The sequence below is a fragment of the Protopterus annectens genome, chromosome 1.part0, assembly GCF_019279795.1.
Source record: "Protopterus annectens isolate FY-2018-M chromosome 1.part0, PAN1.0, whole genome shotgun sequence".
Classification (NCBI taxonomy): domain Eukaryota; kingdom Metazoa; phylum Chordata; order Ceratodontiformes; family Protopteridae; genus Protopterus; species Protopterus annectens.
Window position 1 is genome coordinate 220,399,653 of NC_056725.1, and position 25,394 is coordinate 220,425,046.

At 44.0% G+C, this 25,394-nt stretch overlaps 1 protein-coding gene across 2 annotated transcripts in view; it reads right to left on the bottom strand.

Moving 5' to 3' along the window:
* Positions 1-12,128: 12,128 nt before the first annotated feature.
* The window catches only part of EIF2AK2 (eukaryotic translation initiation factor 2 alpha kinase 2), a 1,554,704-nt gene continuing 1,541,438 nt past the window's right edge, over positions 12,129-25,394 (bottom strand). For both annotated transcript variants that reach the window (XM_044057939.1, XM_044057874.1), the window contains 2 exons: positions 13,084-13,146; positions 12,129-12,997 (listed from right to left, as the gene is read on the bottom strand). In XM_044057939.1, the coding sequence (XP_043913874.1) occupies positions 12,875-12,997; positions 13,084-13,146 (186 nt within the window). In that variant the 3' untranslated portion in view covers positions 12,129-12,874. The remainder of the gene's footprint in view (positions 12,998-13,083; positions 13,147-25,394) is intronic.

Consider the following 25,394-nt stretch of genomic DNA (forward strand, 5'->3'; position numbering starts at 1 on the left):
TAGAGTAAGTTTTCCAACACAAAATTGAGATCCCAAGCAGGAGTAGGAGCTCATTGGGGGTCTTATATTCTTTGCCCCTCTAAGAAACTGCTTGAACAAAGGATGCGAAAACAATGGTGGGTCACAATCATAGTGAGCTGAAATTGCTGCAGCATGAATCTTAATGGAAGAGAAAGACAAACCTTTGTCCAGTAACTCAGTAAGATATTGAAGAGCCACACTCAAATTTGGCTCAGAAATCTCCAAATTGTTTGCTGCACTCCAAAATAAAAATCTCTTCCATTTTTCTGCGTACACTTTCCTTGTACTAGGCCTCCTGGCTTCCATAATCACATTTAAAACTTGTTGAGGAAGTTGAGACCTGCTGTCTTTCAAAACAGAATATGCCAGGCTGTTAGATGAAGAGAGTGAAGCTTGACATTGAGCAGGTGACCATCTCTCTGGGACAACAGGTGCGGAATCAAAGGTAAAGGCCATGGAGGCTTCTTTACCAGACTCCTCAATAATGGGTACCAGTGCTGCGAGGCCAATCTGGAGCTATTAAAATCATCCTTGGCTTGTCTTGTCTGACCTTTAGAAGCACCTTTGGAAGAAGAGGCAGAGGTGGAAACGCATACACATGAAGATTTTTCCAACTGAAAGAAAGAGCATCCACTTTCCAAGCTGTGTGATGAAACCTCTTTGTGCAAAACTTTGGCAGCTGGTGGTTTAGTGGAGAAGCGAACAGATCTATGTCTGGAGTTCCCCAGGACACTGTCAACTTTTGAAATACATGAAGATCCAGTTTCCACTCGTGGGGATCCATGATTTGTCTGCTTAACACATCTGCTAAGGAGTTCTGTGCTCCCGGCAGAAACCTTGCCTGAAGAGTTAGTTGCAAGCTGAGCGCAGTCTCCCATAAAATCAGTGCTTGCCTGCACAATGGGTAAGAATGTGTTCCCCTTGTTTGTTGATGTACCACATGACAGTTGTGTTGTCTGTTAGAATCAACACCTGCCCTGGAAGAAGTAACTCCTTGAAAGCCATTAATGCAAACTGGACTGCTAACATCTCCTTCATGTTGATATGTAGATGCTGTAGTCTGGCAGGCCACTTGTCTTGTATCCACTTTCCATTTAGATGAGCTCCCCAAGCAATGTCTGAGGCATCTGTCGTTAGAATCTGACTCGCCTCTGGCCGGGTCACAGAGAGTCCCTTGTTTAGGTGACATTCCTGAGCCCACCACAAAAATTCCTTTTGAATGCAAGGTATTATTTGAATGACAGTGTCCAAATCCTGGCAGTGCTGTGTCCATACATTTTTGAGGTACCATTGTAGCTTCCTCATATGCAGTTTGGCATTGGGAAGCACCAGAATACAAGATGCCATGAACCCTAAGGCTTGAAGGACTGTCCTTGCAGTCAGCCCGGACTGAAGAGATAGTTGATGGAAGTAACTGGAAAGATTCTGTTGTTTGTCCAGGGTTAAAAAGGCCATCTGGGCTGCTGTATTCAGTCTCACACCCAGAAAGCACATGTCTTGAGAGGGTACTAGACTGGACTTTATTTCGTTCACAGAATACCCTAGGCATCTTAGCACTGCTATGACATATTCCAGATGCTGTAGAAGGTCTTCCTTTTCTTGAGCCAGAATCAGGCAGTCGTCCAAGTAAGGATAGATTTGAATTCCTTTTAACCTGAAGTAAGCTATCACTGGAGCCAGAACCTTTGTGAATACTCTGGGCGCAGTAGATAAGCCAAAGGGCAATGCAGAGAACTGATAATGAGAATTTCCAGCTCGAAAACGCAGATACTTCCTGCAACTTAGTCTTATAGGCACATGAAGGTAAGCTTCCTTGAGATCTAAAGTTACCATCCAATGATCTTTGCCCAGTAGAGGTAAAAGCTGTTGTAATGTCAACATCTTGAACTTGGGAATGTCCAGATAAGTGTTGAGGATAGATAAATCCAAAATTGGTCTCCACGTGTTCCCCTTCTTTGGTACTAGGAACAGGCGAGAATAAAATCCTAAGCCCCTTTCTGGTACAGGGACTGGCTGAATGGCCCCTATTTGGAGTAACAGAGAAATGTGCTTGTGAGCCTCTTTCCTTTGTGGAGGGGGAACGTCTGGCATGCCTTTGAAAGGGGCAATGTATGGAAATAAAACCTGTAACCGTGGTGAATGATATCCAACACCCATCTGTCTTGAGTGATTAAATCCCAATTTTCTTTGAAAAGAGACAGTCTTCCTCCCAAAGGAGCTGCCAGGCGAGAATCTACTGGCAGCTGAAAAGGCAGGTCATTCGGTCTGTTTACGAAAGGACTGACCCCTGCCCTCACCAGAAGTCTGAGCAGGTGAACCCCCTGTTCTAGGCCTAAAAGAACCTTGAGCTCTGCCTCTACCACGTCTAGACCTACCCCTAGACTGGGAATCATAAGCAGGATATGTCCATCCCTTAGTAGGCCAATTTCTACTAAACTTGGTGGCTGCACCTGCAAAAATCTTTAACAGTTTGCATAGACTTAGCTTTGTCCTCCATTTTCTTTAAAACTGCTTCCACAGGCGAACCAAATAACACATCAGACTGTAAAGGAGCATCCAAAATCCTAGTCTTAACATGCTCTGCTAAATTCTGATCCCTCAACCAGGCATGCCTGCGAAGAACAGAACTAGTGGCAGCCACCCTCGAGGAGGCCTGCACAGCATCAAAACCACATTGCAAAGAATGCTTACCCACTTGTTCAGACACATGAACTAAATCCAGCAACTCTTTACACTCTATACCTTCCGCCAAAGCATCCACCTTAGATTTCAATTGTGAAAGGAGATAATTTTGATATTTTAGCATGTGAAACTGACAATTCAACGCTCTCATGGCTAAAGTGGAAGAAGTATACACTTTCTTTCCCCACCTATCCAAAGCCCTTGCCTCTTTATCAGTGGGAACAGGATTTTTAACAACAGAGGCCTTAACACCCTTAGGCCCCTGAGAAACAGTTTCGGGTCTGCCCTAGGACTCTTAAACAGATACTTATGAGCTTCAGGCACCCTATAGTACCTATCAGGTTTAACAGGGGCAGGAGGCAAAGAATCAGGGTTCAGGAAGCCTCTGCAAAACATCTTCCACCACATTCAACACAGGAGGTATAGCTAAGGGCCTATGCTGGGGTAAAAATAAGAATTCCCTAAGCCTTTTCCTGGAATCAGAGTAATCTTGGCCTTCCCATTTAAAGTGCTCCCTCATGGAATGCAGAGTCTCTGAAAATGAGAAATCCTCAGGAGGAGAAGCTGTAGGAGTGGAATCATCCACATCAGAATCAGAATAAGGAGGATACTCCTGCAATTCTTCCGCAGAAGACTCAGAAGCCTCTGAACACTGTTCAAAACTCTCAAACTCAGGCTCCACCCTAGGCCTCTTATCAGGAGGGGGCATAGAGCCTCTAATCATAGTAATTAAATCTTCTGCCATTTTAAGCATATGTTTCTTAGGCACAGAACCTGAAGTGCTAGGAGAAGCCCCACTGAAGCTGAACTTGGCCTACCTCTCAAAGAAGTTTTGGAAACAGAAGGAGAGGCTCTAACTACCTTGGGAAGAGAGGAAAGAACAGTAACCTGAGAAGCCCCTCAGCCTGGCCTACCTCTTGAGAGGGCACATCCTGTAACAGTAAAGTCTCTGCCTGAGACTCCAAAGAAACTCCTGGCAAAACCTCTGGCTCCACTGAGCCTTCTAAAGAACCGGCGTCCGGGACTGCGGTTCATCACCCCTAGGCTTTGCCGTTTGTCCTTGCGCTTTTTGGACGAAGCGGCGCCGGAGCATCCGGCGGCATTTTATAATTACAACGCTTCCCAAACACTAACCTGGCACAGTCTAACCTCCTCTTAATAGTGCGTTTGTTAAATCTAGCACAAGAGCGGCAACCAACAACGTCGTGCTCAGGCCCTAAACAAGGTATACACAAAGTATGGTAATCCCTATGAGGTATCTGCTTCCCACAAGAAATACAGTTATTCACCTTTTCTGACATCCGGTTAAATACTGAGGCAAGAAAAAAACAAAATGTTCCCCAACGGGGTACTTAGCCAACTTTGATTCGGTCTGAAACTCCGACTTCGGAAATATTTCAGAACGCCAACCTGCACTCGCAAAACTGCTTCTGCATCGGACCATGCGGCAAAAAAGACTGAGGATATGACGTCGGTCATGCGCATTAGTACCCTGACGTCCTGACGTCAGTCTAATGCGCCTTGACCGACGTCAGCCATATACTTTGGTATTCGGGCCGACTGGACAGCGGACTACCCAATGGTTAGGACTGCAGCAATGTGGAATGAAGAACATCAGCATCTTCTGCATTTGTGATTCCCAGTCTGAAATTCATGCAGTGAGTGGGCATACCAGAAAAATATATCTAAACATGACCATAAGATTATACACTTGACTGACTTACTGGAAAGGCTGTCTGCTCTGGCAGGTGGAAATGCCACTCATGCACAGTGGGTGGAGTGAAGGTAAAAAACACTCACTGTAGAGACCTTTGTCACAGACTATGCCTGCAGGGAAGAATCCCAAGCAACATAATTAACCTCTATGGGAAGCAGAAACTGAAAGAAGGACCAAGACACTAAATGAAGCCTCACTTGTGGGATTATTGCTCAAATACCGCTTAGCAAATGTGTGAACTGATGGTCAGCTATCCATAGTAGAAATGTCTGCAACAAAAAAATACTTGAAGCTGACATGCCACTACAGCAGTGTCTTCTGACAGCATTAAACAGAATGTGGTTAGATGTCAAAACACAATACAGTTAGCAAGACATTTGGTAAGGGCTTGCCTTCACACAGGCAGACTTACTTCTAAAGCAGAACCTGGGCCTACAATACAGAATTCTGCTCCTGGAAAAAGTGGGGAAGTAAAGAAACTTGTTTAAGGAAGGTTCTAAGGCTACTTTCAGGAGGAAGCACAGGTTAGCCCTAAGGGACACCAGAACTTTGAGAAAGACTAATCATAAAAAGATTCTTTAAAATGAGAGGTCTGCAAAGAAATCATAACAGACTAACTTTAGATCAGCTGATCCAGCCATTTAAACAAGGAGCACACACGTTTATCAGTCATGAAGTTCAGGTTCCAAAAGGTTCTTAAAATAAATTCAAAGATGCAAATCACCATTCAGGAGTGATTGATAAGATGTTATTCAATCAACATCCTTCCTTTACCACATTGTGATGCTTTGAAATAGTGCAAACATGCACTTTAATAATGAAATAACCAATACCCAAGCCAAACAAATGTCTGAGGTAGGTCAGAATAATTTTCAAACTGCCTGAGGTGATATAACATACTTTCCATTTAGATGAAAATCATATTTCATATTGCACAGTAGTATGATGTGTGGAAGGCTTCCTGGCAGTTTTACTCACCAATGTAACCTCTGCTGATGGCTCTAGTGGGATCAAAAGATATAACATAGCTGTCATGGTCAGGGGTGTAGCTAACTGTTTGGTTTGTGAAGGAATAAATACTTGTAATGTCAGGGACTTCAAAGTCTGAAATCAAATCATTCCTGGGCATTGAGAACTGGCGAAAAATACGTTTTGATGCCTTTTCTCTGAATTTTTCTGGCAGACATGAAATCAAATGAAAAGTGGAGCAATATGCAAGATTCTTCATCTCCAAATCACGATAAACAATCAACTATCAGTTTATCATTTTACAGGATACCTTCTAGGTCCCCAAATGTTCATGTAAATTATCCAAGTGTACTTGAATAACTCCATCATTCTATGAAATGTTATCTATCCCTCAAAAAACTGGAGTACCTATGCATCCAATGTAGGTTCATAGGTAGGTACTAAACTATTGGCCCTAGATAAGCCTAGCCAAATGGTACCCTGGCTTTTGCCACCCAAGAAAATTATCTTCCTGTGTCACTGTCGAGCAGAGCCACAGAGGTGATCCCCGGGATGAATTCCCCATCTCCCATTTTTCTTGAAGAGTGCTAATGAGGAGCTTTGTTTGATATGGACAGGTAGTTTGTTCCAGAGTATGGGACGTCTCTGGGACAAGAATCTATCCCTCCAGCATGTTCTGTTTATTGTGGTGACAAGGTTTAGGTCCCTAGAGCGTGTAGCTCAGAGGGATTGGGATTTCTTTAAGTGGAACATGTCCAACAGCTTTGGGTTTGACATAGCTTTGTATGTTAGGCAGAGATCACGTCTGAGTAGGCGATATGCGACGGAGTAAAGCTGGAGTTTTTTGAGATGGTCTGCATAGGGCATCTGTTTGAGGCCAGAAATCCTCTTTCTGAGGTATTTCTGCGGCCTTTCCAGTTATTGTAGATGTCTTGTGAGGTACATACCAAAAGGGGTGTTGTACTCTCTATAATGGGTCTAATGAGTGACGAGTAGAGGGGAACAATGACCTCTTTTTTTCCTGGATGAGAAACCTTTTGTGATGATGTGCGCCACGTAGAAGGATTTCCTGACTACTGTGGCGATGTGATTATCAAAGATAAGGTCTCTTATTACACTTTCGGTGTTAAGTAGACTACCGCCTATGTGGTAGTTCATGGGTACAGAATTTTTACCAAAAGGGATGACAATGCACTTTTTGGCATTGAGCTTGAGGCCAGGGGTTTGACACCAGGCATCTGTCTCAGTGAGGTCCTTTTGCAGGATGTCCACATCTGTAGGAGTTTTGATTATGGCTCCTAGTTTGCAGTCATCTGCGAACTTCATTAGTCACAGACCTTCTGTGTTAGCCTGTACTTCAGAGAAGTAGATACCAAACAGGAGAGGACCCAGGACTGAACCCTGTGGTACTCCACTTGTTACTGGTCTGAAGTTGGATTTGGAGTCTACTACTTTCACAGTGTGGGTTCTGTCAGTGAGCCAGTTGGCAAACCATCTTGTGACATATGGATTTATACCTAGTTTAGTGAGTTTATCTATAATTCCAGAGTGGGGGATGGTGTTGAAAGCCTTGGCGAGATCTAGATAGGCTGTGTGAACCACGTTATCCTCATCTACGGCTTTGGTGACCGCTTCAAAGAAGTCTATCAGGTTTAGGAGACATGATCTGCCTTTTACAAACCCAAACTGGGTGGGGTCCAGAGTTTGGAGATTACCAATGTCATTGTTTATAATTCCATGATGATAAGTTCCATAGCCTTGCAGACCAGGCTTGTCAGGCTAATGGGGTGGTAGTTCCCGGGATCTGTGGTGGCTCCCCCTTTGTGGAGTGGGATAACCGTCACTATGTGCCATTCAGTGGGCACAAAACCTGAGGTGAGGCTATGACTAAACATGGTATTTAGGTGGGGTGCCAGTTCGTTCTGTAGTTCACGTAGAACGTAGCCTGGGATGTTGTCAGGTCCCATGGATGCTGTGGTCTTGTCTTTGGAGAGTGTGTTTTTTACCTGTGCCTAGGATATGCCAATATGGTTTTGGATCTAATAAATAAAAACTCCATGGATCAGACTGCTACTAACCCAACTAGAAGACATAATATTATGACCTAGTCCCTCCTAGGTTAGTCAGATCATAAGCTAGTAACCTTCTCACTCAAATTCTTTAAACCCACTGAAACAAATATATCAGAATGTGAAGATATCAAATGTACAAATCTCATCAAATTCTATGATCAAGTCTCAAAATTCAATTGCAGCAACATCACTTCAGACATCACCTCAGCATGTTTGCAAAGGAGTTTTCTGCCCACTTACATAAATCTATAGAAATGACAGCTCCATCCAGATACAAATATAATGGAAAATTTAAAAGCAAACCACCATGGTAGTTCACTGACATAAATAAAATCTACAAAAAAAGGAAAAAGCTCATTAAAGTATACAACAGATCAAAGCCACCGAATGAGTCAATGAGAATATCAGAAATAATCTTCTAAAGCAGCCCATGAACGTAGGTTAGCATATGATGTCAAAGAAACTACAAATCCTTCTTTAGCTACATTAGGAAGCTGAGAAACAACATCCAACAATGCACCAGATTCATACAAAATGGCACCACCTACTCAGATCCAGTGCACATTGCCAATACATATACTAGCAAACAAAATCAAAGTGAAGTTTACTCTGGAGATCACTATCCAAAGCCCTCCTATCCCCAAATCTCTCAATTCTCCATCATTATTAAAGGACTGAAAATGCTGTCCAAGATCAAAAACACTTCTTCCATGGGACATGATAATATACTGGGCTGTGTGATTAACAATACTTAACATGCTCTGCAGGAGGAACTCCATAAGCTCCTGAACCTAAGCCTAGCAACAGACTCCATCCCAGAGGTATGGTGAATCATATGGGTGGTCCCACCACAGACCCCGGGAATTATAGGCCCATCAGCCTGACAAGTTTCATTTGCAAAGCCATGGAACATATTATAACTGACCTGATAGTTTAACATTAAAATTCCAATCAGTCTAGATCCACAGCAATTTGGCATTTTTTGTCTAACAAATCTGGTGAACTTCACTGAAAGGGTAATAGAAGTTGTTGACAGTGATCATACTATTTACATGGCTTACCTTGATTTAGTCAAGGCATTTGACACCATCTCCATTGCTAATGTAATTAGTAAACTGAATACATCACAAATGGATCCCTATGTGGCAAGATAGATAGCCAAGCAGAAGCACAGTCCATTTTTTCAGGATCACACAAACTTCCCATTTCAGAGTTATGCCTTGCCTTCCATGCAATCAGAGATCCAGTAGTCCTGGATCTTCTGTACCTTCACTAGTCAGACAGCTTCACAAATAGCAAAACCAGGGATCTAAATCTTCATCAGTGCAGGTTCATTATTCAGCGTCTCCTCCTCCAGTATATGCTCCCTCTACAGATCAAACAGTGTGATACAATATTTGCCTTCAAAAGAGACCTGGATAATTGGATGGGTATTCATAACTTCACCATTGGCTTTACTAGTTAATCCCTCAATGAGAGGGGAGGAGCAATCTAGGGCGGGTAACAGCAAGGTGTAGTGGTTACAAGACTCAATTACCTTGAATGTTCCTAAAATTTCCAAAAGTGAAGGGAAATGCATTCATCAGCTTCCCATGTCTTGTTGAATTGAGCAGGAGTAGAGGAACACTGACAAGCAGTTTAATCTCTAGCAAGTTCCATTTCTAGAACATCATGAACAATAGGTAATTTATTATCCTGAGCTCCCAAAGACACTTGCTGGAACTGCAACTGACAGTGTAAGCCAGTATAGTCAGTTCCTCTAGGCTATGAGCATGTGTGTTTGTGTGGGTATGTGTGTGCATGTGTGCATGAGGGCATGTGAAAACATAAAGAAAGGCTTTCATAACAGGTAGCATGACTGCATACTACTTGGATTGCCCATGTACTACACAACAACCTGGTTGCCTGAGCACAGCAAGAAGAGTGCTGATCTCGACTCATTTCCTAGAGTTTGCATGGAAAGAAACAGCCCCTTGTAAAGATTGAGCAGAGTTATGTCTAAACCCCTTTCCTGGACCGCCACATGGCCTGACAACACAGTAGCATGACTGGGCTTATCAGATCTCTTCAGGGACTACAAATGGTCTGCCACTGTGGAGCGTGATGACAAGGCTACTACAGCAGAATACATTCTCGGACCCTGCATTGCTGACACCTCACTGATCACTGATGCACTCTCACCCACAGTTGGACAAATTGGGCAGCAAAAATGATGGCAGCCATAAGGCCCAAAACATGCAGAAGGACTGGGCCTCCATCCACCTCTGTATCTTCTCTCTGGATGCTAAAGCCATGACTTTCTAGACTCACCATGCCAACAGGAACAATCAGCACTGAAGTGTATACAACTTAAGTCCACTGTTAAAAATACTCTTTCCTGGGACAAGAGATTTTTCTGTTTATATAAAGGGAAAACAATCTAACACTTTCAGCACTATGGCAGGCTCACCAGGAGATATTGTCTATGTGACCTTCTCCTGTGACATCTCCATTAATAAATATTTTGGTAAAATCTCTGTGATCAAAGAAAAGAGCAGGGTATAAAAATTTGTAAAAATAAAAAAATGTAACTCAGACTGAAATGACGGACTCTCCTAGAACAAGATAATGATGGTGATGATGCACCAGTCGGCATATGTAATTTCCAGTCACTTTACCCAGGACTCCTGCAGCATAAAAAGTATGACTGCCTGGGAAGTAGTCACACAGAACTTGGCATACCAGGTATACCTGATGATGCTGAAAAAGTCCAAAATATGATGGAAACTGCTGTCCCCACTGGACCAAGGAGGAGTAAAGATTCCACTTTCTGAAGGTGCAGCAGGCTCTTCCACCTCCCCAACGCACAAGCACACTTTCAGGAATACCGTCTGTGCCTGTCCAAAGAACTCCACAGAGGAAAATGATCTTTTAAAGGAGTGTTTTTTTCCCCCTGGGGCAAGATACAAAAAGTAAAGACAAATGTGAAACCAGTGGGCACACTGGAGCATACCTGGAGAACCAGCTTCTCACATACAGTCCTGATGATTAGCCAGCATTGGTGTGGCACTGTCTAAACAGCTAACTTACTTGGAAACTTCAGAGCAAGAACCAATGTCCAGCTGTTTGCTGTGAATGGAGTCATACAGATCTACCTGAGGTGCTCCCACAGCTGGATCAAATCCTGGAAGACTCTCTGATACAATTTCTATTCATGAAGGTCTGTTCTAGTCCAGCTTAGCATGTCTGCTGCAAATGTTTTGCTCTGACAGAATGTAAGAAGTCTGTAGAGTGGGATAGTGTCAAACTGCTATACTCTAAGGTATCATAGCTTATCTGCAAAGAGGCAAGCCCTGGATACCCCCCCCCCCATTTGCTTAGGTATCACGTTACAGTTGTGTTGTCTGTAATCACCTGTAGAGGTCCTGAGGACCACAGATGAGAGCTGATTGCATTTATTATTGCCAGCATCTCTTTGATGCATACGTTTTTCCATGACTTCCCAGATGGCTCAAGTCAGGCTCCAACAATCGCTTGGGGAGACATCTTCAAAGGTAACTCTCTCTACAAAATGGAGTGACTGAGGAATCCAATGGCAAACAGCAAGAATAAAGCCTGAGGGCCATCATTCTCACAGTGGCTGATCATTTATCCTAGTTGTGGGAGCAGCTAGTGCAAAGATGTCAGGATGTCATCAGCACCCTGCATTAACCTGAGATGACCAGCAATGTTCCACGTTTCTACTGGAGGTCACACAAGCAATGAATCCCCCCAACACCCCCCCTTCCCATGGGACCATCATATCCCTCCAATCAGCAATACCATCAGGCCAGTCAGATAAACACTTTTGTAAGAAATTCATGGATGAAGTTACTTAAGCATTGTAAAACGTAATGTAGCAAACTGTTTTGTCCTAAAAGTGCTTTAATACATTGGGACCTGGGGATCAAGAGCCATCAGTCCTCCAAGGAACTGCAAAGAAAATATACCTGCTACTCTAGGAGAAGGAGGGGAAGGTTGCGCTACAGTTTGTTTAAATGAAAGCAAGCAAATGAACATGTCACCCTCCCCCAGGTAAGAAAAGGGACCAAAAAAAAAAGTCCAGTGAACAGACCTTCACGTAAAGCACTAGCCAAGACCCGCTGCAGAAATATGCTGCAACACAGTAGCATTCATCAAATTTAAATAGCATTATTCTGAAGGCACAAAGAGAGAGCAAATTAAACTTTCTATCATTCTGAAACAGTTAAACAAAGAAATAAGGACCACAGTTGAGTGATACAGGCGGGGAAGGGCAGAAACCTAAGCACCTGAGTGTACCTTCTCTAATACTTTGGGAGATGTGATGCAATGCCTTGAAAAGGAAGGAGAAAAAAACAGCGGTCGAAAGAGCTAGTAGAAAGCTTCCAGAAGCCGACTTGTTACATTTGACAGAAAAAATGGTAGCATTCACAATAAATCAGAAATACAAACACACACACATACACACACATATATATGTGTGTGTGTGTGTGTGTGTGTGTGTGTGTGTGTATGTGTGTATATATATATATATATATATATATATATATATATATATATACATATATATGTATACACACACACAATTGTACAATGTCAAAAGCAATAATGTTATTCCGGAAGAAATAGTGTGATATGACTTTTGCAATGTGATCAACTCTATTAAGTTTATGTATGTATGTATTTATTTATTTAATATCTGATGACCGGGTGGGTAAACTGGTCCACTAATCCTTTTCAGTCATAACCCGGGCTCATACAGCATTATACAATCAATTTGCATCAACAATTTTAAACAAACAAACCACAGTATTTACAGTGGTTTGAGTGAACAAAAACAGCAATATAAGGTACAGTAAGGGAGATTAATTCATCCGTAGACAATGCATGTCAAGTCATAGCAAAAGCAAGATGAAATAGGCAAATGTGGTTCTCTTTACATTTTTCTTTTTTTTTTTTTAGAATTCTCACTGCATTCTTATTTTATGACTTCATTAGGCAGGCGATTCCAGTACTGTAGATCCCATTCTGGAAAAGATCTTCCACCCAGTGTGGATTTGAATGCAGGACAAGCCAAAAGTACATAAAATGACAGAAACATGATATTGTCAGCAAGTACCAGACTATATTTCTACTGATTGCAGTACCACAGAATGTAGCCACAAAATTACTGTAAGTACATCCAATGGAGCTCAGAAACGTGGCTGTATGCAGCTGCTAAAGTGCACAAATTCACACTACTTCATGGAAAACATACTGCAGGGAGGAGATGTTCATGTGACTTGAGTTCTGACCAACTGTCACTTCTTTTTAAGTGTTGCTTATTTAAATTGTTTTAGGATGTCTTCATTATTAGTTCACTGACTGTAACAAAATGTCCGATTAGCTGTCATTTCACTGAAGTCCTATTTGGTTAAAGTGTTGTTTGCTGTGTTTTGTCAAAAATATTCAAAAAATTTTGAGCATCAGTTAGAATATCAGATGGGTTTGGTCTGTTGTCTGGGTTTTCAGCGAGCATCTTCTTGATTAACTTTGACTGAAACAAGTAAAGTGAACAGTTACAAAAAATTCCATTTACCAAATATGCAAGTGTGAAAGCAATAATGAAATTTATCACAATACCTCCAAGCCAAACGTACTAATCAACTCTTCTGGAAACGAACACATTCTTATATCATCCCACATCTGAAAATCAGAAAATAATCTTATATATATTTTTATGTAAGAATTCCAAGTTTACACCAGGACAATACATGCATAAATTGTTTCAGAAACATATATTCTCTCACCATTTCTAAGCCTCAATAAAACATTAATTTCATTAACATTTGGTATTTGTATCTGAGCAACAGTAATAAATGCAGGGATGAGAGGGAAAAAAAAGAAAGCAAAACAGTGTACATCCACTTTTATATTTATGGAAGTTTAACTGTTAAATAGTTTTTACTCCTTACTTAATTTTTGTTTCAGGAAAAAATGGTAACCTTTTAGTTGTATACAATTAACAATTCAACACCAACGTCTAATTACAGGTAGAAACCCATTAATCCAAAACAATGGAAACAAGTGCTCTAAATTAACTGAATAGTTCAGTTCTGCTGGGTGATTCACTATAATGGTGTGTTACAACAGACCCGTTTTGAATGCAACAACAGTTATGAACTTACCATAACTTAGCATCTGTGTTATCCTATTTCATTATTCCTCATGCCTGGGTATTGGATCTGACGTCAGATCCGATCAAGCGCTTCACAGACATAGATTCAAGGCTCAACCCTCTTCCATAATCCTTTTCTGCACTCTAACCCTCAGATCAGTTTGCTGCAGGAACAAAATATGTATCTGAACCTTTAAACAAGGGAAACATAGCCCAGGAGCCCAAGACTCCAGCATCCTCAGATCCCCCCCACACAGCACAGATGGGGGAAGGTGGGCAGGAAGTGAAGAATAATTAAACAGGATAACAGAAATGTCAAGTTATGGTAAGTACATAACTGTTGATCTGATGTCATCCATTTCATTATACCTCACGAATGGGTCAGAATCCCCAGCTACAATAGTATCCTGGGCGGCCCTATGGAAGGATGTGCCTTAGCACAGAGGAACCAAAATATGCTCTGTTTCTGGAGACAATATCCAATTTGTAATGAGAAACAAAGGTATAAGGGTGGACCAAGTAGCCATAGCACAAATGACGTCTATAGACACCCTTACAGAGAAGGCTAACAAGGTAGTAACCAATCAAAGTGAGCCCTAGGCAGACAAGGTAACTCCAGGTTCCTGAGAGAATAAACAGTGGAAATACAGTTTAAAATCCATTTGGAAATTGTTACCTTAGACACTTCCTGACTGTGTCTGCTCAGAGAGAATGCTACAAACAACTGAGAGTTCTTGAAAGGTTTAAATAATTAAGTTTTACTCCTTAATTTTTGTTTCAGGAAAAAATGGTAACCTTTCAGTTGTATACAATTAACATTCAACACCAACGTCTAATTACAGTGCAAGTAAAAATGTAACTCTTACGTATATCCAGAGTTCGGAGGAGATATTCCCCTTTGTTGGAATGATTTGGAAAAAAGACAGGTAACAAAAGACTGGTCGATATTACTTTCAGTGGCTACCTTGGATATGAAAGAAGGATTAGTTCTCAAAGCCACCATGTCTTTGTGAAAAATTATATATGGTACCTTGGATGACAAAGCCTGCAATTCTGAGACTCTCTTAGCTGAAGTTATGGCCACAAGAAAGGCTGTCTTCCAGGACAGGGACTTAATATCACAGGAATGACCCAGCTCGAATGGGCTTTGCATGAGAGACTGCAACATCATAGTCAAATCCCAAGGGGAGAATGATCTTTGACAGGGGGGCCTGAGGAGAAAAACACCTTTCATAAAGGCATTGCATAGCCCTGAAGAAAAGACAGGCTCCCTATTAACATGAAAGATGGAAATGGTCACCAACTGCAGCTTTACTGCAGAGAAAATGACACCTTCTTGGTAAAGGGATGATAAGACAGAAGAATATGCAACATTGGAGCAGAGAAGCGGTCAAGGTTTCTTTCATAACCCAAACGGAAAAACGTTTTCACTTACTACTGCAGAGTTTTTGAGTCGACAGTTTGTGGGAGGCCAGAATAATTTTCTTAACAGGGGAGGCCAGCCTGGACTCTCTTAGTATCATGGGAAGTGGTGAAACCATGCGGTTAGATGAAGGAATCGAAGGTTTTGTGTTTGCAGTTCCAAGGGATGAGTGATGAGATCCAGTGTGGGATCTAGTATCCATGGAGGATACTTCAGATGAGACTATAGGAAGGGAAACCATACATGACAAGGCCAGAAAGGGGCAATGAGGATCATAGTACACTTCAGTCTGTGGGCTTTCTGCAGTACCTTGGAGATAAACGGGATCAGTGGATATGCATAAAGGAGACCTGGAGGCCAATTGTGGACTACAGCATCCCTCGGGAACTACCCCTCAGGTGGATCATGGCAAAATACCTGCTATATTTGTTGTTCACTGGGGACACAAAGAGGTTGTAGTAAGGTTGGCCCCATTAGCCGAATATCTGTGATATCACTGATGTGTTGAGGGACCACTCGTGCGGGCTCAACATGGACCTGCTGAGTCTGTTTGCCAACACGTCGGACTCCAAAGGTATGTGCATTGCAAGAAGAAAGTGACTGGAAGAAATCGCCCATTCCCACACTCTCATGGCCTCTCTGCACAGTTGTTAAGAACGTGTTCCCCACTGCTTGTTGATGTACCAGACAACTGACATGTTGTCTGTATGAATTGCAATCATCCTCACAGGAAGGCAATCCTGAAAGGCTTGCAATGTCAGGTGGACTGCTCTCATCTCTAAAACATTTATGTGCAACTTGGTCTATGTAGGGGAGCAAGTGCCTTGGACCATTCTGCCACGAAAATAGCCCCCCCCCCTACCTCAGCAGAGAAACATCATTTATCACTGTGGCTAGCCTTGGAAGAGATCCTCTGAAAGAAGTCACCACTGAAGACGCCACCTGCGAATAGGTGTCAGCTGTATCAGCATAGACATGGGATGACAGAGAATGGACTACTGGGCTGCTAGTGTCCACTGGAGTACTCGCATGTAATATTTGGCCAGAGGTAAAAGAAGGAAAGCTGCTAACATGGACCTCAGATCCTTGACAATGAGATGTGCCTGCAGCAAAGGGACCTCCAGAATCGTCTTGAACTTTTGCCTAAGCAAATCTACTCTCTGAGGGGGCAAAGCTACAATTTCTGTCACTATGCTTAGCTGGGTTCCTATAATTTCTAAAGTGTGCACAGGAGTCAGTTTCAATTTGGCTATATTGACCATAATGCCTAACTTGTTAAAGGTCTCCAAACAGGTACCAAATAGCTAATATTAGTTGATGCCTTGTGGGAGCCATGAGGAGTCAATGGTTCAGGTATGGAAAAACCTGGAATCCCTGCAATCTCAAATGAGCTGCTACCATTGCCAAGCATTTGGTAAACACCTGGGGGTCTTGTGGTGAGTCCAAAGGGCAGGGCTCTGAATTGAAAATGAATGGCTCCCCACTGAAAGCACAGACACCTCCTGGAGTTGTCTGTCTATCTTGATGTGACAGTAGGTGTCCTGGAGGTCTATGGAGCACATCCACTCATCCTTGCACAAAAGTGGCAGGATGGACTGAACAGTGACCATCCTGAACTTTGACTTCTTAACAAACAGGTTCAACTTGCGGAGGTCCAAAACTGGACGCAGGTTGCCAGTCTTTTCTGGCACCAAAAAGAAGCGAGAATAAGTTCTGGACCCTCTTTGCCCTGTTGGGACCTCCTGGATGGCTCTTTTTTCTAGAAGTTTTAAAATTTCTCTTTGGGCAAATTCTCTCTGACTGGGTGGCGCATCAGGCAGAACTCCCTTGGGACTTGGAGGAGGTTGGGAAAAGGGAATGTAATAACCCCTGGATATGATATTGAGCACCCACTGATCATTTGTTATGGCTGTCCAGGTGTTTGGGTGCAACGAGAACCGACCCCTGACTGTCTCCAGGACAAAACAGTTGGGCAACACCTCAGGGGCACTGAAAGGCTTCTCGGAGAAAGGTTCTCAGTAGCCCTTTTCTACAGACTCCCTCTGCCTCTATGGCAGCATCTACCATTGAACACTCTTCCCCTGCCCATGGAAGAAGAATCGTCTGGAGCATCCTGGAAGGAACTCTGCAACTTTTGGAACCAAAGTTTCTTACCTTCCCACTAGTTCTTGGAAAAGGACCTTTGGGAGTAGAAAACCTGATCCCTACTGCCGACAGCATCTTCCCTTCCTGCTCACCGTGGGTCAAAGTCTCCTTGACTGACAGGTCAAAAAGTGAAGAATCATCAAAGGGACATTCGTGGAAAATACCTTGAAGGGTTCTGCAAACCTGCACAACCACATCCATGCATGATGCCTCAAAACAATGCCTGCACAGGCTTCTTGAGAGGTACCCTCAGCAGCATTAGAGATTAACCTCATCGAGGAGCTGCAAGAGATGATAGAGTGGTGAGCCAGGAAGAGACCTTCTTGAGGTCCTCCGCAGACATCAACTCTGAAAGAGAACTGGTTAGTTCAGTAACCAGGTTTCTTTGGAGGCATATAAAGTGCGCCAAATAGTTAACAGCTCTCAAACCAAATGTGGCTGAGGCATAGATGTGATTCATGTGTCTGTCTATTGCCAGAGACTCCCTGTTCCAGGGATGAATGGTGGAGCTCTGTTCAGCCAGCTTCTTTTTGGTGGCTGAGGTAACCATAAAGGCATCAGCTGGAATTGCCTTTGCTACAATGCATCATGTCTGAAGGAAGGCGCAAGAATTTGTCAGCCTTCTTGGGGACCGGTTTCTGGATGTCAGGTTCCTTCCATGCCCTCCTCGAAATAAGGTTGATGAGTGCATCCGCAATGGGAGGGGGGACCCAGGAAGTAGATAGGCCCATCCCAAAAGCCTTCAGGAACACAGATTCCTCTGAAGTAGGGGGTTGGGAAGACCACCCGCCTTTATGCTTTAACAGCTCCAGAATGTCTCCAAAAAAGACACTGTCAGGCAGAGACCTGGGGGACCTGTCCCCCCTCATCAAAATCTGTGTCTTCCATGAGGGGCTCTGTGACAAACCGAAATGCTGCCCGCTAGCAGGAATTTTGTAAATAATTATATGTCACTTGAAAATATTAATATGATTTACACAGAAATATGATACTGCCAGCCTAGCTATCTGGAATTTTGTAAATAATCATATGTCATTTGTGAACACTAATATGATCCAAGGCTTGTCTTACAAATGTAAGAGAACTATATGTTATGTGTGTATTAAACTGCTGGTGCAGAAGTGTGTGTTAAACTGTATGTTATGTATTGAGCTTCAACAATGTAACCACAGTGTGCCCTGCTGATCTCAGAGAGTGAGTCTGTGCATTTTGTATTTGTCTTTGGACCTAGAAACATCCTCTCATCAGCACTTCTGCCTTGCTAATAGTAAGTATTAGTTTACAGTTATTTGTCTTAGAGATAGATATGAATATAGCAAGATTATTCTAGATGTTTTCTGTATTTATGTGAGACTGTCCTGCAATGTTGTTTTAAAATATTTCCTGTGATTCTGAACTCTGTTGTCACTGTGTTGAGTTACTGAGTATTGTCATGTGCATTTATTATTAAATATATTTAAACCTTTTAATTGTGGCTGGTTTGTTTAGAGATATTTAAGCTCTTAGGGTACTTGCATATGTATGTGGTGACACTGTGCAGGCCACTCAAATAGCTTTCCTGTTGGTCACACTTACCATTTGGATAATAGTAACATTGCACAGTATCATTGGTCATCCTTTTGTACGGGCCTTATAGTAGCTGATAAGTAAGGGTGGTTGGTGGCAGTTATTTCTACCTTACCATCTAGGCAGAAGGGGGCATAGCTAGTGAACCTGTGCCAGCCTTCCCCAGGAGTGTTTGTATATAAATCAAATCTCAAAGTGTGTGTGTGTGTGTGTGTGTGTGTGTGTGTGTGTATCAGCTACTTGGGCAGGGATACAAAGCACTGGCTGGACAGAGAGGGTGCTGGAGGTTTTGGCTTGACCACTCAGCTGAGCGCTTAACCATATAGCTGTAGCAGTGAGGAGTTTTATTGGGGATCTGGAGAAAGAGGGAGAAACCAGCCCCAGACTGACTGTGAACTCTGTGTGCTCTTAAGGGAAATTGTACTTTACTGTGTGTGTACTTGTCATCCTCCCAATGTGCATGTTCCTCACTGGTGTTAGTGGTGAGGATTGAGGCTCCTTGATTAATGGGCCAGTGCAGAGGCATCATAGACTCCATGGGCAAGTCCAAGTGCCTCTCTTGCACTTTCTCTTCCATGGCACCTCCTCTGTGTGGGGCTCAGGGGAGGACTTGGAAGAGAGGGAAACCCTATGGGGTTTAGATGCTGCCTGAAGGCTATCTTGGTAGGACTGACCCTGGACATGATGGATGGGCTCAGGAGTCAAAAAAGTGATGGGCTGTGACGTACCTGGTAGAGGGGAGGACAATGCTCCAGACCTGCAGAAAGTCTGCTCTACCACCCAAAAGGACAACTAACTCAAGGAAATTCCCTCCCCAACCCCAGTAGCCAAAACCACCTGGGATGAAGGAGTGAGGCCAACCCTGGGCCCTAGTCTTTTGGATAGTACCGGCCTCGAGCTGTTGAGGGCTGAGGCCCATAAAGGAAGGGACTGATCTGACAAGCCCAGACTTGATCCCCTCCCCAGCAAAATGGCACTTATCTCTCGGAGCCGAGACTCACTCTGATCCAATGGCAATGGAATCAAGGAGGTTAGGGATTCTGATGTAAACAGAAAAGCATGCATTCCTAGACCTGTTGATGCCTCCCTCAGGTGAAACAGGTCCTGGAGTTCCGAAACAAGGAGAACTGAAAGAGAAGAAGGCAACCTTGAGGCTGGGGATTTTGCCGAACCCAAGTGGGCTGAAGATGCCAAGAGACCCATCTCTATTTGGGCCCCGAGAAAGCTCCTCATCATCCTGTCTACATCTGTGGGCAAAAGGCTCCTGGAGAATCTAGAGGAAGCCAAAGAATTGGTAGATGCAGCCAAGGAAGCAAGCCTGGACCCCAAAGAAGACCTACGATGCCCCCCAATCTGAAGATCAGCTCTGATGCCTAGGAGCTGAGTGCTTCGGATCCCTGGTGGATCCTGAAGGAGAGCCTTCAAAACGTAATATTGGATCTGATGAACATGTCATATCTGACACCTGCTGCACCACCCTCCTCTAATCTGAAGGAGCCAATGGATCTAAGGGTGGCCTAACTGCAATTGGATCCAAGGGCCCCCAATCCAAAGAGATGTCAGAACCTACCAATGGATCCTGAGACACTGGATCTGAGATGGCCAGAGGCAGTTTCAGATCCAGGATCTCTGATCTGAAAGCCTAGGTCTTTTTTGACACATAGAAGGAGAAGCACCCAGGCAGACAGTTGAGGCTTTCCTTTTGGACTTCTTAAGGCCCAAAGACGATAAGGACCCACAGACAAAAGCACCTCCCTTGAGCCATGCCCTTCAGCAGTAATTTGTTTCGTTGGTCCGCCAGCACTTGAGGGTTAAATGCCGCACATACACAGCAATCAGCCTTGAGATGGTTGGTGCCAAAACAATAAACACACTTCTTGTGGGCATCAGAATTTGGGCATCTTACACCCACAAGAAGAGCACCTTTTAAAAGCAGTAGATTTGTCATACCTGACAATCAAAGACACACACACATGCACAGCAAAATGCACAAAATGCAGACAATAGTTAACTACCAAAAGGAAGAAATTTTACTACCAGTTAAAGAATACAACTAACCCTGACACAGTTAAATCAAAAACCAAAAAGGTGCCAAGTGCCGACTAAGGAAAAGAGGGAATTCTAACTAAACCCTAATGCCAGTGGCCAGCTAAAAAAGGGAGGGGAGGATAGATAAAAATAACTACCTGAATTTAACAAAAACAAAGGCCTTATTTTAAAAGAATTCTTACAAAATCGAAATAGGCAGCTCTGAGCCAGGAATCACGTCCATCCGGAAACATGGCAAACGAGATCTGAGGAGTAGAATGTAGAAGGGGATTATGGGAGAGAGGAGTTTGAGCCTTAGATCTATATCTGTGACGTGCCAGATCGGATTTGACATCAGATGCAAGACCCAGTCATGAGAAATAATGAAATAGATAATATCAGATCTGCTGTTTAGTTTCACTGTATACAAAGAGCAATGACCAACTCTGACATCTCTGGCATGGAGGTATGCCTTTTCATTATAACCTGTCATGTGGCTACATCCATCTACTAACAAAAATTTCAATGGACAGACCCAACATAACTTTGATATGAAAAAAAGTAATTACAGGTCCCAGGGTATTAGTACAGGGATCTCCATTTCCAGATAATGTCTATTATGTTGCAAAGAAAAGTTCATTACAGTGGCCAAAAACGAATGGAGAGTGCCTAAAACAAGAAGTTATGTACTCACCATAACGTTCGATGTATGTAGTCCATCTCGCCTCACATTCTTACCCCTGGGTTCGGAGCCGAATGTCGGCTCCGACTCGGCCAAAACTTTTCTGGCTCTAAGTCTTACTATTGGCTGGGCTAAGATGGTATCCCATGCTGCACTGCTCTATATCTCCAGACCTAGTTTGCTGCGAACACCAGCACTCATTCTCCATGCATAACTACAGCCAAGGAAAGGAAGAACAAACCAAGAATGAAGGGAGCTCTGAAACCAGACCTAACCTCCAGATCCTTCAGGAAGGGGGAAGGAGGGGGGTAAGTAGGAATGTGAGGCGAGATGGACTACATACATCGAACGTTATGGTGAGTATGTAGTCCAATCTCGCCTACATTCTTACCCGTGGGACAGCGTCCCTAGCACCTAAATCCTGGGAGGCTCAGTGGAAAATACTCCTGAGTACTGTGGAACCAAATGAAGACCTGCCCCTAGATACCACATCCAATTTGTAATGAGTAACAAAGGTGTGAGGAGATGCCCAAGTAGCCGCAGCACAAATATCATCCATAGACAATCTGGCCTGATAGGCTGTAGATGCAGATACAGACCGAGTAGAGTGAGCCTTCACCGGAAACGGTAAATCTTTACCCCGAGGAATAAATGAAAGAAATGCAACTGGAGATCCACCTGGACAGCGTGACTTTGGAGACAGGAGACTCAATTCTGTTTTCCGAAAAGGAAACAAACAGCTGATCAGAAGTGATGAAATTTAAATTCTGCCTTGTTGGAGAACTGGGGAAAAAACACTGGCAATTCAATAGATTAAGGTTACTGATTGACGCCACTTTGGGAAGAAAGGAAGGGTTAAGGTCTGAGAGAAACCCTGTCCTTATGAAAAATCAAATAAGGGGGTTTGATTGATAAGGCTTGAAGCTCTGAAATGTGTCTGGCTGACGTGATGGCTACTAAAAAGACAGTCTTCCAAGTTAAGAATTTTAAATCACAAGTGGCTGCAGGCTCAAAGGGGGATGAAGTAAGAGCCTGTAGAATAAAGTTTAAATCCCAAGGCATGACGGCGGGTGGAGCAGTGGTGCAGCAGTTAATGCTGTCGCCTCACAGCAAGAGGTTCTCTGGTTCGATTCCCGGCTGGGGTGCCTTCTGTGAAGAGTTTGCATGTTCTCCCTGCATTCGCGTGGGTTTCCTCCGGGTACTCCGGTTTCCTCCCACATTCTAAAGACATGCTTCTGGAGCATTTCTCCCCAGGCCTCCGCTGAAAACAGGATCTGTGGAACCTAGTCGGACTTTCCCGGTCAACAAATGTTAAATAAATAAAAATAAATAAAAAATAACAGGTTCCGATACCGGAGGACGAAGTAACAGAGTGCCCTTCAGAAAAGCCTTACAGTGTCAATGAGCCATCAGACTAGGTTCGTTTGCGACATGAAAGGTACAAATCGCTGCCAACTGGACTTTAATGGTTTCGGCCGCTGAACCCCGGTTAAAGAGCATAGACAAGAACTCCAATACAGACAAAATTGGAGCCGTGTAAGGGTCAGTCTTTTGGGTATGAGCCCAGATTGAAAACCTCTTCTATTTACTGTAGTAAATCTTCCTGGTGGAGGGCTTATGAGAGGAAGATAAAATATGAACCACCTCCGGTGAGAAATGATGAAGCCTAACTAATGACGGAAGTGGAGTAGCCAGGCCATTAACCGGAGGGTCCGAAGAGAGGGATGGAGCTGCCCTGACATGTGTGTCAATAAGTCTGGTTGTGGGTCCAGAATCCAAGGAGCACCCATGAGACAGGGATGGAGAAAGGGGAACCAAATTTGACGAGGCCAGTGTGGAGCAATCAGAATCATTCTGCTTCCCAAGACTTGCACTTTCTGAATAACCTTTGACACCAAGGGAACCGGAGGGAAGGCATATAGTAGACCGGCGGGCCAATCGCGGACTAGAGTGTCCCTGGGTGACTCCCCCTGAGGGGGGATCAACGTGAAGTAGCTGCTGCATTTGGCATTGAGGGGGCTGGCAAAGAGGTCGCAGCAAGGCTGACCCCACCTGCGGAAGATCTGTTCCGCAACTTGAAAGTTCAGGGACCACTCGTAAGGCATCAAAATAGCTCTGCTTAGCCTGTCTGTGATCACACTGGACTTCCCCGGAATGTGCGTTGCCACCAGAAAACATTGGGAAGACACTGCCACACTCGCATGGCCTCTCTTCAAAGGGGATAAGACTTGGTTCCTCCCCTGCTTGTTCAGATACCACACCACTGACATATTTGTCTGAGTGGATTGCAATAGTCCTGAGAGGAAGAAAGCTCTGAAGTGCTTGCAACGCTAGTAACACAGCTCTAATCTCCAGGACATTGACACGCAGATGCATCTCGTGCTCTTGCCATGTGCCTTAGAGTGTCCTGCCTAGATAATGCCCCCCCACCCCATCTGGGAGGCATCCGTGGTCACCGTGGCATTCCTGCATTCAGGTTGTCGGTGCGAAGCCACCAACTGAGATCCTGTCTGCACCTGTCCATGAGTAGAATAGGGTAAGAAAGTGGAAGACGTTGGAGAGACCACTGGGCAAAAAGTAGCCACTGAAGGAGTCTCATATGCAACCATGCCAGAGGGGCTAACATAATCATCGCAGCCATTGTCCCCAATAGTTGGAGGACCCATCTTGCCTTTGCTCTTCTCAGGGGGAGCAAGGCATGAACTTGTTGTTGTAGGACTCTGATTCTTTCCTGTGGTAGAAATGCCCGCATGAGGATGGTGTCTAGTTCTGCGCCTATAAAAGTGACACGCTGTGAGGGCAACAAGGCAGATTTTTCCCAGTTCAATGTGATGCCCAGCTGTTGACATAGGTTTATAGTAGCATCCCTGGTCTGAATTAGTAGATGCCTGGTGGTGGCAGTAAGGAGCCAGTTGTCCAGATATGGAAACACTTGGAATCCCTGACGTCTCAAGTGAGCAGTCACCACTGCCATGCATTTGGTAAACACCCTGGGGGTTGTGGTGAGACCAAAGGGCAGGGCTCGAAACTGAAAATGACTGGCTCCCAGCCGGAAGCGTAGGTGACTTCTGGATGCCCTGTCCATCTTGATGTGGTAGTAAGCATCCTTGAGGTCGATGGAGCACATCCACACTTCTTTTCCCAACAATGGGAGAATAGACTGCAATGTGACCATTCGGAACTTGGACTTTTGCATGTGGGTGCTCAATTTGCTGAGATCTAATATGGGTCACAGGTCCCCTGTCCTTTTCGGCACCAAAAACAATCTTGAGTAAGTCCCTAATCCAATCTGGTCAGACGGGACATGTTGGATGGCTCCTTTTTCTAGCAGCTTTGAAACTTCTGAAACTGCCTAATCCCTTAGAATGGGTGGAACATCTGTGGTTTTCTTGACTGGAGGGGGATCTGATGAGAAGGGGATGACATATCCTCCGGAAATTATTCGTAGAACCCATTGGTCCTGGGTGATGTCTTGCCAGGCCTCCGGGTATAAAGAGATTTGACCCCCGACTGGCTCCGGAAATGCACAGTCGGGCCTCCCATCAGGAGCAGCGGTAGGGAGAACCACGAAAGGAATCATGGTCTCCCGAGTTGCGGGGGCCTCCTCTGCCTCTAGGGCAGCATCTCCCTGAATAACCACCCCCTCCTCTGCCTCTGCAGGGGGCTCACCTTGTGCACCGGGAAAAAACCTCTGTGATTTCTTGAACCACATTTTGCCACCCCTCTGGGCCTTGGGATAAGGCCTAGAGGGAAGGGAAAAACGGACTCCTACAACAGACAGAGTTTTTCCCTCCAGCTCGTACCTGGTGAGGGTGTCTTTCACCTTGGTTCCGAACAAAGAGGAACCATCGAAAGGGGCATCGGTGAATGAAGACTTGAAGGCCTCCGCGAAATGACAAAGGTGCATCCAGGCCTGTCTCCTAAGAGCAACT